This window comes from Tuber melanosporum (assembly GCF_000151645.1).
Source record: "Tuber melanosporum whole genome shotgun sequence assembly, scaffold_1, strain Mel28".
Classification (NCBI taxonomy): domain Eukaryota; kingdom Fungi; phylum Ascomycota; class Pezizomycetes; order Pezizales; family Tuberaceae; genus Tuber; species Tuber melanosporum.
In genome coordinates, this window is record NW_003298755.1 from 1,557,813 (window position 1) to 1,570,633 (window position 12,821).

The window sequence follows — 12,821 nt, forward strand, 5'->3', positions numbered from 1 at the left end:
TTTTTCTTCTCCTTCTGTCCTTTTCTCTAAAAAGGTTTTTTCCTATATATTCTAAGCTTAAAACCAGCTTCTTTGGATATCTTGCTAACAGTATCTTTTTCAAGACCAATATTGGCTTTGTGGGTAATATCTCTTAGTACTAAATGAGGCTCAGCATTGATAATATCAAGAATTACTTGCCTTTTGGTATCAGTAATCTTGGTTGGGCTGCCAGATCTGAGGGCATCAAGGGTGTTTCCATCTCTGGATTTCACATTTTTGACCACTGTTGAAACAGTTGACTTGGAAAGGTTCATAAGCTTTGAAATTTTACCATACCCCATATCAGTATGTTTATATAGAGCATAGATTTCCCTTTTCTGGTCTTCTCTAGGGGTTTGAGAATGTGGTAGTACCATGGTGGGGGGGGTGGTGTTGAGGTGATCGACGGTTGCGGCATTGCCAAGAGGGGTACGTAGACTTTTCAGACAAGACTGTACTGTACTCTCCTGTGGCATAGGTAGGGTCTTGTAGCCCTCCAGTAGAACTTCAATCAAGCAAGAAGTACAACTTCAATCAGGAATTACAACATGGCATAACTGATAGACCACTATTACACAGTATAAACACAAAATGCTCATTATTAGTATTTATTCTATCATAGCAAGAAATGTATAACCTGCCTAGATATCATTACCCGAGAATAAACTCTCCCTTGCCCAGAGAGAATGTAATTGCTCCAATTCTCCAAACACGAGACATGTAATGATCCAATTCAACCCTTAGAAAACAATTTTCACCAAGCCTTTAGGTACATAAACTCTAGAAACACCCTACCAAGCCCGCCAACCCAGCTACTACAATACAAGAAAATGACCCATCTTGCCTCTCTACCAAATTGCGAAGATTAAAAAAGAGACAACCGAGAACCTTCATGAACCCTAATGCATATCCACCCTGGCAAAATGCGAGAAAAGAAAAAAGAAAAGAAAAAGAAAAAGGAAGAAAAAAGCCTACAGAGCTCAGCGATGTGGGAATCAAAGTGAATGCGGTACTCGAGTATAGTATCCTAAAAAGGAAAAAGTGAGAAAAGTGCTATCATAATAATGGCATAGAAATACAAGCCGCCCTCCCGTTTGCCCATGCCATGTTCAATCCATCGTTCACTGTAAGTCATTCCCAACCTCGTAGCTCGACATTGTTTGTACTCGTGCGGCTCCGGCGTGGAATATACCTGTTTGATGTTCTGGAGCCGCTCGACGTCCTCCTTTGCCTCCGGTCACTCCCATCTAACCTACTGGAGCCAAGGCTTCCGCTCATTTCTGATAGTGTATCATCTCGCGCGTTCTGATCACTTATTTCCTTCTCGTACGACCACATATTCACAAGATCTGATTTGTGACGGGGAAGGGTAGGCGAGGGCGGGGGGGGTATGGATGATGAGGATGTTGAAAATGATAGGCTGGACTGGCGGCGCCGGTTGTTGCTGCTCTGACGCTGACTCTTTTTCTTTTCCCTCTCTAGACAGAGCTTTATCAACTCTCCAGCCAAATTCCGTACCAGGACAGCACCATCTCTATCCGCAAGACGTTGAATTGTCTGGAACATTCCAGATTGCCTGATAAGCGATTCCTTTTGCTCATTAGCATCACAAATTGTTCGTAGGATCCTCAAAAGATTCAACCGGACAACAGGCTTATTGTGAGTCAATTCCTCGAGGATCCGAGCAAAAAACTCTGGTCTACCCACAGCATATGCGAGTTGTGGGCTCAGGCGTAACAGTTTCTGAAGAGGCTCCAGAATATTTTCGAAGGACTTCTTTTTAGATCCTCTAAAGCAGTTGATTATGGCCACGGTGAATGGTACGCTTAGAAGTTTGTCTTCAACTCTCGCAGTTTCTTCTTGTAGCCTGTAACCATTGTCAGCGTGGATCCCTCTAATCAGTCCCAGGAAAACCTACCAAACTAAGATTGCATCAAGAGCAGTGACCTGCCAGTATTGATCGGAGAGTAACCCGATATAAAACTCAAGACCTTTGTTCTGCCAAAGAGTCTTCCTACAAACCTTGCCAGAGTGGGCCATATCACAAAGTATTGGTAGCGCAAACTCTTTCAGAGGGCGCTCAGTACTAACAACTCTTTGTAGCAATGGAATAATTCCCTGAAGTGCCGCTTCTTCCTGCCGAGATTTGCTCAGTCTGCATAGGTTGTACATGGTATTTAAAACTTGGTTTGAAATTTCCTATAGAAAGTCAGCCCCTATATCAACAACCCTCGTTTTACCACTTACTCGAAAGTGAGGAGCACTCAAACTGTCCTTAAGGAGATCTGTGAGAACTTCAATTGCATTGGAGTTCTGCAACGTGTCAAGAGTAGCTGACAACATCGACAGATTTTTAATGAACTTCAGCATGACGATTTGGTGATGGGGGATCATCCGCTTCAAGTCCTTCAAAACTCCTAATTACCGGGGGGGGGAATGAGCAACCCGAGAAAATGAGGCAATAGGTAATAGAGTAACACACTTTTCAAAACAATTCGGTCCGCTACCATCTCCTTGACATGGTTCTCCGCCTGGGAAAAGAGATAAAATATCTTCACAATCCTTTCAGCGCATAGATGCGATAATTCGCCATCTTCATCTAGGACGTGATTTAATGCAAGAGACAGCGGATGAAGGACTGAGCTTCTCGAAAAAATGCGGCAGAAGTCGTTCTTGGGCGTTGGGCCTTGCATCTCAAAGACGCTCCATATTCCATTAACACCGATGAGGACCAGGTCTTTCTGGGCATCATAATCCTCCTCTAAAAATTCGACAAGAACATTCAAACCTCCACAGCTCACAAACATCTGTAAGGTCAAGGTTGAGGTCTGGTACATTTGCCGCACAAAGGCCGCAGCTTCAAGTCGAACATTGCTCGGATACTTTTTGGAGGCAAACTTGGTGATAATTGGGATGCCACCGACGAAGCATAAATTCTCCTGAATTTCGACATCGTCGAATATGATCTGCCAACCATAAGTAGGGGTGATGCAGAGAGGGGTGGTCATGGAGACAAACAGCATTCATTATCTTTAATAGTTTCAAAATAACTTCGCGCTTTGTGCAGTTTTCTAAAACCTCTAATACTGGCAACATTCCGTGAGCGCTGATAATGGTGACCTTCGTTTCTGGAGATTCTGAAAGAATGTCCATCTTGGGGGCCATCAGCCTACTGTAAAATACAAAGGGGTAACGAATAGGAATATATACCAATTGTGACGAAATATCATCTAAGTCGTCCTCACACTGAGTGATTTTCAATGAACTAACCAAACTCTCAACTTGGATGCAGAGACGAGCATATTTATCCCTGGCAATATTCGCCTCGAGATCTAAATCACCATTAAACCAAAATCTGTCCAATCATTGGACAAGGATGCAAACCCATTTCGTCGAACCCTTCCTCTAGCTGAGCAAAGGGGTCTTCCTCGTCGATGTCCTCATCGCCGAGCTATCACTAAGTCAGAGAAGTGGATGGTCGAGGCAGGATCCAGCAGACTTACCCAAGAGTTATTAGACAACTTCGTATTCAGCATCAAACTCTGCTCATCACCGCTCTCTGATCCAGCCTCGTCAGTGCCGCCTTCACTCCCAAAGATATCCGAGTAATCGTCTTCTCCCTCTGGTTCTGCAAACTTTTGGATCTCCAATGACGACCGCGTTCTGCGCATTTTGTGGACATCCTTGATGTCACTGGTGGAATTCTGGCGTCGAAGGCTCCCGTTCTGCGATGACTGGGCAGAACGTGGTAGACTTTTCAAATCGGATGGGTGGAATAGCCGTGGACTCAAGGAGGCATCCTTCTAATCGAGACTCTTTAGTAGTGATATACGTGTAGAGGCCGAGTATAATAATGTAACGTTACCTTCATAAGATCAACCTTCTTGGCAAAGCTAGCTTCATTTAGTGGTGCTAGATCAGAATAATCTTCAAAGGAATTCTCCTTAAAAATCGAAGCCGGGTGAGAGACATGTCGGGACGGAAGCACAAGCTTCCTCAACAACTTTGTGGGAGATGGCGATAACACTGGAGGAAGGGGGTGAGGTGGCGGCATGGGTTGTTTCTCTCTGATAGGAATCATGGGAGGGCTGGGTGTATCATGATCAAATTCAAGACCGGGTTCGCTCTGGCGCCGGGGGAAATAGGGTCGAATAGTTTGCATAGCGTCTTCATCAAAATCAGACATCACTAAATCAGACATCACTAAATAATGTCAGCTCGGGGCGCTGGTGTAGGCCTTATGATAAATAGCTACTCACATGGAGGGCTCTTGATCGTAAGATCGCCCTCAAAATTGTCGTCCCAGCTCTCATTAACCCCATCATGGGATGAAAAAGACTTGAGACGTTCAGATGATTGCACAACTCCCAAATGTCGATTTTCTGGAGCCCTGTTGCGAGGAAGCTGAAGGGCACTAGGTGATATAACTGAAGCAAAGTCATCGTCCCAATTGTCGTCGTCATCATCTGTGACTTCATTCAGCGGCTGAATCCGTAAAAGACCATTCATTTCCCTACTCACCATTATTTTCGGGCGACATAAAGGCCTCAGTCTTGCGTGATGCCGAAAAGGTCCTGTGGCCTCCCTTTCCGGGAACTACCGCCACAACTGAGAAATCGTTGTTATATCTTCGAGGTGTAGGACTGACGATTGGATTTCGGAGCGGTTTTCTTGAGGTACCGGCATTGGGTGACTTCAGTGCTTCATTCCACTGTTGGACACTCTTAACGGCTTCGTCGTATTTCGTTGTTGGTGTGCGAACGATCGAATCCGCACGTTTAGCAGTAACAATCCAAGGATGTTTAAGCAGCTTCCGAGCGGATACCCGAAGATTAGGGTCCTTTTGGAAGCACTGCATAAGGAAGTCACGGACAGCCTAAAAATGAACGATATCAGTCTTACCACCACTCTACAAGTGGCAATGATCCCTGAGACTAACCGGAGAGGCACCTTCAGGAAGCGGGGGATGATCATCATTGACGATTCTAAAGAGTGCTTGCATCGAAGCAAGTTTGTGATATGGGGGTTTCCCGTCCAACAGCTCAACAACCGTACACCCCACACTCCTAATACTCTGTAAGCATCCGCATAGCTCCTTTTAGTCTTCGGGTAGGTATCACCATATGTCAGACGCCGTGGTAGCCCCCGCCAGCTCAATGACCTCCGGGGCCATCCAGTAAGGCGTCCCGACCACCGATGAATCGCTGAGGCCAGTGGTCCTTGTAGCAACCCCGAAATCCGCTAGTTTCACCAATCCCTCCTTAGTTGTTAAGATATTTGCGCCTTTGATATCCCTATGTATAACACCCTGGTCGTGGAGATAAAGTAACCCGTGCAGAACCTGAGTCATGTAAAGTCCGACCAGGTTCTCAGGGAACTTGCCAAAATTCTTGCAAATGCTATGGAGGGAGCCATTCTCGCAGTATCTAACACACTAGTTAGCCAAGGTGATCCATAGGGCAGACCCCGGGAAGAGAGGCAAGCGCCCTTACTCTAATATGATATACAAGGAATCAGCGGTTTTAACGAATCCGTGGTATTGGACGATATTCGGATGCTTCTGGGCGTTAGGGAAAGCTTTGATATAGATTGGGAGCACTCCGCAAGCAAACTCACATTGAGGTTTTTGAGGAGATCGATTTCGAGCTGTGCGTGAGAAAGTGAGACAAGGCGTTAGCGGAGCGACTCCTAGATAACACAGCCACAGCTATCTAAAGAGAGAAATAGCCCACCATAATCACACGAAGTTCACTTTTGGGGAGATCCGTCAGCCGGACCTGCTTGACAGCAACAGTCTCCCCAGTCCCCCAATTGAGCGCTCTATAAACCGATCCGAAAGCGCCCTTTCCAAGACAATCACCCAAAGTCTAAAGCTCCGGTCAGTATCAGTAAAAGAATACTCTCATTCCCCCCGCCATTTTTGTGTCCACTGCCACCACCACCACCACAATCCATTTCATCCATTACCTACAACCTCCTAGGGAAGAAATTGGGGCCTTACGTAGGGTAGCGGAGCAGAGTTACTCGACGAGGACTCATTCTCTTTCGAGGATGAGGAGGCACTAGGTCGACTAGGGGTGCGGGGACGATCTATCGTCCTGCCGTTCTGCCGCACGGGGAGTGGAGCGAGGGTCGGCATTTTGGGAAGTTTTGTAGCGGGATAGGCGGTGGGTTTCGGTTCTATTATACACTCAGATGAAGAGCAGCTAGGTGTGAAGTTGAGTGAGCGAAAACAGTGTCTTCATTGCCAGTACATACATGTACGTGCATATAGCGGAAGCAGGGAAGGGAGAGAAGGAATTGAGGACACAGAGAGGGCGGAACAGCTGGTTAAAAATGTAAGATAGGCAGGTACAAGGCGAGGTAAGGTAGGTAAGTAAGAAAGTAGGAACAGCGGTAGGGGAAAAGCAAGAAAGTCGAAGATGCTCGCGTGAAGGTTTGCGGCTCTGCCAGCCAGCTTGAGGGACGCAAGTCTGGAACGCTCGTAGAATTTCTCTTCAGGAGCCCTTCCTGTTCACGTCTCCCCCGCTCTCGCCTCGGCTGTCTGTGGTTCTCTGGCTCTTTCCCACACTCGAAACAAGCATTGCGCCCCCCTTTCTTCCTCCTTTTCTTCCCCTCCATAGCTTAGACTACCGATACTGTACACATACGAGTACATTCTCTTGTTTGTATCCCTTGCTTCCGAACTCCCCCCTCTCTCTTCCCGGCAGGTGGGGGAGTGAAGCGAGACGAGAATCCCAACGTGTCGGATAGATTACAAGACATAACTAATACCGGTAGCCCAACATGGACTGACAAGCTGAAGATGTTTTACACTTTGTCTCTCAACCTGGCACTGCCAATACACTGCCAATACACTGCCAATACCGCTACGAGTATCGTGCTGTATTTACGAGTACGAGCAGCTGTACTGTACAGTACCTGGAAACAAGTTTACAATGGTACAACAAGCCAACGGTTTCTCAGGCTAGTTTCGTACGCCTTGCCAGCAAATTCTTCCGTCTAAGCTTGGCCTCAATTCTACGGCGTGGTACGGTACGGTAAAGTCTACAAAGACTACAATCTCCCGATAAACCTATCTCCCTTTGCTACCGCCACAGGCATCTTATCTGTGCCGTATTGTGCGAGAACCGCGCTTTTTTTATCCGGGGAGCTGAGAAATCTCAGCACTTGCAGGGTCAGAAGAGGAGAAAAAGGACAAAAGGAAGTTTAACTAGGTTGCCATATGTGAAACGGTGTGACCATGCAGCCAGGGCATGACTCGATAGGACAAGAGAAATAAAGATACCTGGCGAGTAGAAACACCATCTATCATCTCTCGATTTTTAGTTTACCTACGTACAAGATGCAAATGGATTCCCCCCAATTCAACAATCAGCCTGTACGCCTTAAGGGGACCGGAATATCGTATGAGGCGTCAAATAGCAAAACGACAGGAAGAAAAAGAGAGAAAAGATTGTTTATCCATGAAATTCCCGCTGTCTAAAACCTTTCCTTTTGCCTCGCAGCGACAGTTCTAAGGTTGCCATATACCTTGCCCTATACGAATATTCCATGAGCATACAAGCACCCCAACGATTATTCAAAGTGGAAAGAGCAAGAAGAGATTCGGTGGAATGGCATACCGGTGGACTTCCCAGAATCAAGCTAACAACCGCCTCCCTCGCAATGCGAATATTCTGGAACCCCCCAAGAATATGAATCTTCGAATCAGCCAGCACAATCCTCGTCGTTGTAGTATTTTCAATGGCAAACTTTGTCTTCCCATATTTGCCCGCAATTCTACCAATCGCTCTTCCCAAGTGCTCACCAACTAGGGTCTTGACATCCTTGACCTCGAAGGTCTCGATGTACAAGTCGTCCAACCTCAGCAGCGCAATTGCGTCATCAGTATCAAAGCCGAGCGCGAAGGCACGGATGAAGTCAGCACCCTTCTGCAAGGCTCCAGTGTCAATTGTTTCTTTCGAGGCACGGAGTTCGACGGCCTTGTCCTTGAGGTTCATGCGGACTTGGAGTTTTAGGTGCTCGACGAGGGGTGGGTAGATTTTTGGCCAAGCCGACTTTAGGGGTGTCATGCGGTGCGGCGGGATAGAGATTTTGCGGTTTTCGCCTTTTTTAAATACTTTCTGTTAGAGGACATTCGTCAGCTATTTAGGAGTTGTCATTGGCGATATTGAGGAACGTACTACTGCACCGGCAGGCTTGAATTTCGGTCGCCCTTCCTCGTCAAGCCGCATACCATCTCCTTCAATATCTCTGGGAGTCTGCGCCACTGCAGCAGTATCTTCTGGCTGGGTTAACGAAGCGAAGGCGTCGATGAGAACGTCGTCTTCTGTGCGTACGAAAAAAAAAGCAGTCAGAACCAAGAAAATCACACGCCAGAGGAGGATTGAAATCGTTTACCCGCAATATTTTCTAGAACCGGCTCGGCGACCGTCTCTGGTTTTTTTAGAGCTGTTGGAGCAGGCATATTGTACACCTGGTGTTGAACAGAAAAGACTGGATTTTTGATTATGATAATATTATTATTCCCTCTATTTCTTTGTGGGATGCCCAAAAACACGCGGGGGCGAATAGTTTCTGCAGCAGCAAATCCAGTGCGGTGTTGGAAGAGGGTAACCCTGGATGGCCGTTAGCATGCCGTATCTGACACTTTATCGCATCTGGATGATAAGATATCGTATCAACTCGAATAAAAGAACGACACGCGAGTAGGTTAGATTAGGGTGAAACCAAGCCACACAAATGCCGCAATACATCCTAACACCTAAGAATGATCTCGGAATTACAAATTAGGAAAAAAACAGTCAGGAAAATCAGGGGGAATGCAATTCCTTGGCGTCCCAGCATGGTTCAGTTTGCGCAAGCCCTCCCGCACTTTACGAGTATCTAAGTTATGATACTCGAGTATGATACCGCAAAAATCCTTTAAATCCGCCATCCGGGATCGGGCGGGCTCAGCAATTGCGCAATGGGATAAGCGAAATTAAGCCAAGAGATTGAAGAGATTGAGTGACCTGCTGTGATGCCAAGATTGCCAGGCTAGTATCCCCTCGATTTACACTCGACCATTATCTTGGAGGCAGTATTGAGAAGCAGATAAAGTAAGCTGAAGTAGGTAGTATTAGGTAAAGGTAGGATGAAATAGGATGAAATAGGATGAAATAGGATGAAATAGGATGAAATAGGATGAAATAGGATGAAATAGGATGAAATAGGATGAAATAGGATGAAATAGGAAGCAGTGGGAAGAAGGAGGAAGAAGTAAGTAGGGGCAGGTAATGGTATTAGTAGTTCAAATATGAGCAGTTAATATTTAGTATTTATATTATGAGAATCATCTTTCAATACAGAAGTCTATTCAGTGTTATATAAAAGGTTAAGTAGAAAGAAAGAACGACAAGCAAAAGATGCTGGGAGGACACCTGTAACTTGCAACATGGTAGTAGGAGCAAAATATCATCAAAGCCATTCGGAATTGAATAAAGGATTACTGTAACATTTTGTATTAAATTTTGCAAAATGGAGACTGCCGAGTCAGAATAGTACTAGTTTAGTATTAAATAAAATTAGTAAAGCAAACAGGATCAGAGAACAAAATATACATAAGAGACTGGAAAAGAAAGAAAAGAGAAGTGAACAGGGGTAGTGAAGTTAATAAAGAGTAATAACTGTATTAGGTTAAGTAGCAGCAATCATTATTGGATCTAAAGTAAACATTACAGGAAGAGAAGTAAAGATTAAAAGAACTACTCAGCTATATGAGGTGGGAGAAGCACCATTGGATAAATAATATTATTAATATTTGCAGAAACTAGCTTTAAAAGTACAAAAGAAAATTGATGAAGAAATATGATGCTTGATAAGATTACATAAAGCAGCTCAGTAATGAATACAGTAATGTGCAGATCAACTACAACCCGCTACAGGTCCTGGGCATGAACAGAGTAAGCATTAAGGGGTCCTAGAAGCTAGAAGCTCTTGGCCAAGAATACGGAATCACACCTGTCAATAGCAAGAGTAGTTAGTATAAAAAATAATCAAAAGTGTGGGCGAAATTTGATGGGAAAAGGATTATTTTTTATATTACTAGTGTACATAAACTTTAAAATACATATTAAATATCAAAGAATAGGTGATAAATACAAAAAAAATAAAAAAATAAAAAATAATAATAAATCCCAAAAATTTAATTTTTATTTATTTTGAAGTTGACCAACGAGTATGGCCTCTGGAGGCAGTAATAATAGCCTGAATTCTTAAATGGTAAAAGTCTCATCTACTATTAATATTTCAAAAAAACACCTTAAATGCCACACTACCCTTCAGTGCTACAGGAATATATTATTAGTTTTGCTTCTATGTAAATAAAATACAAAATTTAATTAATTAGCTTTCTCAATATAAATTATTGACTTAGTCTTGGCGGCACTCATAATGGAGAATTCCCAGAATGTAGAAATGGGCATTTTCTACTTCGCCGTTCTTTTTCTCGACTACTCAACTTAGCTTTTCTATCACTTTTTTTCTCTTTCCACTACTTTCACATTTCTGCCAATCCATCTCCATTCTCATTCCTCACTATTCCTCCTACTACAGCATTTCCATCTTTCTACTTTCTGGGCTTATGGTCCTTCACCATTCTGTCTTCTCTCTTACTGCCCTGTGGCTCTCAGCTTGTTCTGGCCTTTTACTCTTCCCTCTTGCTGGCTCTTTTGCTCTCTGCCTGTTCTGTCTTTTTGCTCTTCACTTCTGCCAATCTTGGGCTCTCCGCTCTTTCTTGCTCTTCGCTTTTCCTGGCCTTTAGGTTTCTGTACTGTTCTTTACTCTTCTGTGTTTTCTCTTTGTTCTTTTCTCTCTGAATTCCTCTTTGCTCTCAGAGCTCCTTTTTGCTCTCAGATTTTGTCTTTGCTCTTTACTCTCAGAGCTGCTTTCTTCACTCTTCACTCTTTACTATTCAGACTGTAGTCTTCACACTTCTCACTTTGGTCTCCATCTTTCATTCTTTACTTCTTGCTTCACTGTTACAAGGGATCACTTTCCGCTTTCTATTGGTGACCTTTACTCTTTTCTCTTTTCCTTAAGCTTTTCTTCCTCAACTCTTTGCTCTTGGCTTCTGATTCCTCTCTCTACAGTCTTCCCGCTTCCTACTCTTCTCTCCAGTCTCTAGTCTTCACTCTCTGCTCTTTACTTATAGTGTTTGACTCTTATTAGTCTTAATCATTTCACTTCTTCTGGCCTGCCTTTCTCCTCTCAATTTAGCTGGTCTTTATTTTGTACCATTTCTGAGACTTAAAGTTTTATCCGATATGTCCACACTCTCTCAACTCTCTAGAGTCCCGGCAATTTGCCAATTAATTTCTAATTTTATCAAAATTCAAGAAGCGATTGAGGTTTGGTCAGTTAAAGAAAAATTCAGCTTTAAAGTTCTTGATCATGATAGACCAAGAGCTTTCTATATTTGTGCTACCGAAGGCTGCCAATACCAAGAAAGAGCATACTATACGAACCAAGACGATATCAAAATTAGCGTTCTGGTAACAGAGTATACTTGTCCTCTATGCAATGGTGAAAAAAGTATTAGTGTATCCTGTATCCAAGCATGTCTTCAATGCTATGTACCTAACTATTGGAACATTACACAAGCAACTAAGCCTTAGGAAATTATCGACTGTTTATGTTTCCATTTTGGAGAGACCTTGTTATACAAAGTAGCATCTAGATTAAAGAGTTATCTACTAGATGATATACTTAAAGATTAAAGAAAGGGATTCCACCAGCTCCCTCAATCTGTCAATTCAGTTCTACAAGTAAATACAAATACATATATCACTCTATTAGGTGATAATGCCACTTATCTATTTTGTAAGATTTTTATTTGTCCTCCTCAGTCTCATACATCATTTTATTTGTTCAGCTACTTTATTGCTTCCAATAGAACCTTTTTGAAAATAAAGTCTGTATAAACTCAGTTGCTTGCCATTACTATGGATACCAGTAGGAAGACTTTATTACTCGATGAGTCTATTATAGAAAATAAAAATACTTCCTCTTGGGAGCATTTTATATCAAATCTCATACGGGTGATTCCTGAAATTGGTAGTGAGAAAGTGACTCTTATTAGTGACCACGATAAAGGATTGGTAAAGGCTTCTGAGCACTTGCCTACTACTATTATCTGACCATATTAGTGTCAGTGCTTAAAGGAGAACCTTGTAAGTGTCTACAGAAGAGGCTTATCCAACCTCTCCTGGACTGTTGCAAGGACTCCAAGTGTTGAATCCTTTGAAGCAGCAATGACAAAGGTCTATGAAGTAAAGCCTACAGCTGAACAGTATTTACAAAATGCTGATTAAATACTTTGGACTAAGGTATTCTTTCCTGGAAAGAGATATGGTCACAATACTTCCAATATTATAGAGTCAGTTAATAGTATACTAAAGCTTCATCATGAACTCTCAATTGTAGAGTTACAAGATATAATCTAGTATAAGCTTATAGATCAATGCTTTGAATGATATACAGAGGCTACTGTTACTAGTTCTACTATTTTGCACACCAAATTTTACACCCAGCTGTTAGGTAAAGCAGGATATGGGCAAGACAAAATATTACTCTTATGGCAGATCAATTTCTTAGACATCTTACCCAACCAAAGAGAGATGTGAAACTTATAGACCTTGAGAAAGGGACTTGCTCATGCATAAACCATCAGGAGAATGGCATTCCATGTGGACATAATTTGACTTGTATTTTCGCATGCCCGCAGATAATGACGATGTGGCCAAGTGCAGAAAACC

At 43.3% G+C, this 12,821-nt stretch overlaps 2 protein-coding genes; both read right to left on the reverse strand.

Annotated features, from left to right (window-relative positions):
* Positions 1 to 603: 603 nt before the first annotated feature.
* On the reverse strand, positions 604 to 5,939 carry GSTUM_00003922001 (uncharacterized protein; the record flags this gene model as incomplete). XM_002835103.2 has 19 exons in its annotated part: positions 604 to 1,611; positions 1,729 to 1,888; positions 1,940 to 2,220; positions 2,269 to 2,438; positions 2,504 to 2,987; positions 3,040 to 3,174; positions 3,232 to 3,353; positions 3,406 to 3,472; positions 3,525 to 3,824; positions 3,887 to 4,188; positions 4,281 to 4,487; positions 4,543 to 4,897; positions 4,961 to 5,087; positions 5,142 to 5,362; positions 5,384 to 5,447; positions 5,514 to 5,578; positions 5,638 to 5,667; positions 5,754 to 5,888; positions 5,922 to 5,939. 19 exons carry the CDS (start codon positions 5,937 to 5,939, stop codon positions 1,153 to 1,155), a joined length of 3,702 nt encoding a protein of 1,233 aa, XP_002835149.1. The 3' UTR covers positions 604 to 1,152.
* A 1,421-nt stretch (positions 5,940 to 7,360) lies between these two features.
* GSTUM_00003923001 (uncharacterized protein) lies at positions 7,361 to 8,547 on the reverse strand. XM_002835104.2 has 4 exons: positions 8,425 to 8,547; positions 8,208 to 8,353; positions 7,647 to 8,147; positions 7,361 to 7,560 (listed from the first exon to the last, which is right to left on the reverse strand). Exons 1-4 carry the CDS (start codon positions 8,489 to 8,491, stop codon positions 7,504 to 7,506), a joined length of 771 nt encoding a protein of 256 aa, XP_002835150.1. The 5' UTR covers positions 8,492 to 8,547; the 3' UTR covers positions 7,361 to 7,503.
* Positions 8,548 to 12,821: the final 4,274 nt, after the last annotated feature.

Bases quoted from the DNA above. Each gene is read 5' to 3' on its own strand.
- GSTUM_00003923001 (XM_002835104.2), bottom strand. From the start codon at position 8,491: ATGCCTGCTCCAACAGCTCTAAAAAAACCAGAGACGGTCGCCGAGCCG. The intron at 8,354-8,424 runs GTAAACGATTTC...TCGTACGCACAG, and splicing joins GGTTCTAGAAAATATTGCGG to AAGACGACGTTCTCATCGAC. The intron at 8,148-8,207 runs GTACGTTCCTCA...GTCCTCTAACAG, and splicing joins TCAAGCCTGCCGGTGCAGTA to AAAGTATTTAAAAAAGGCGA.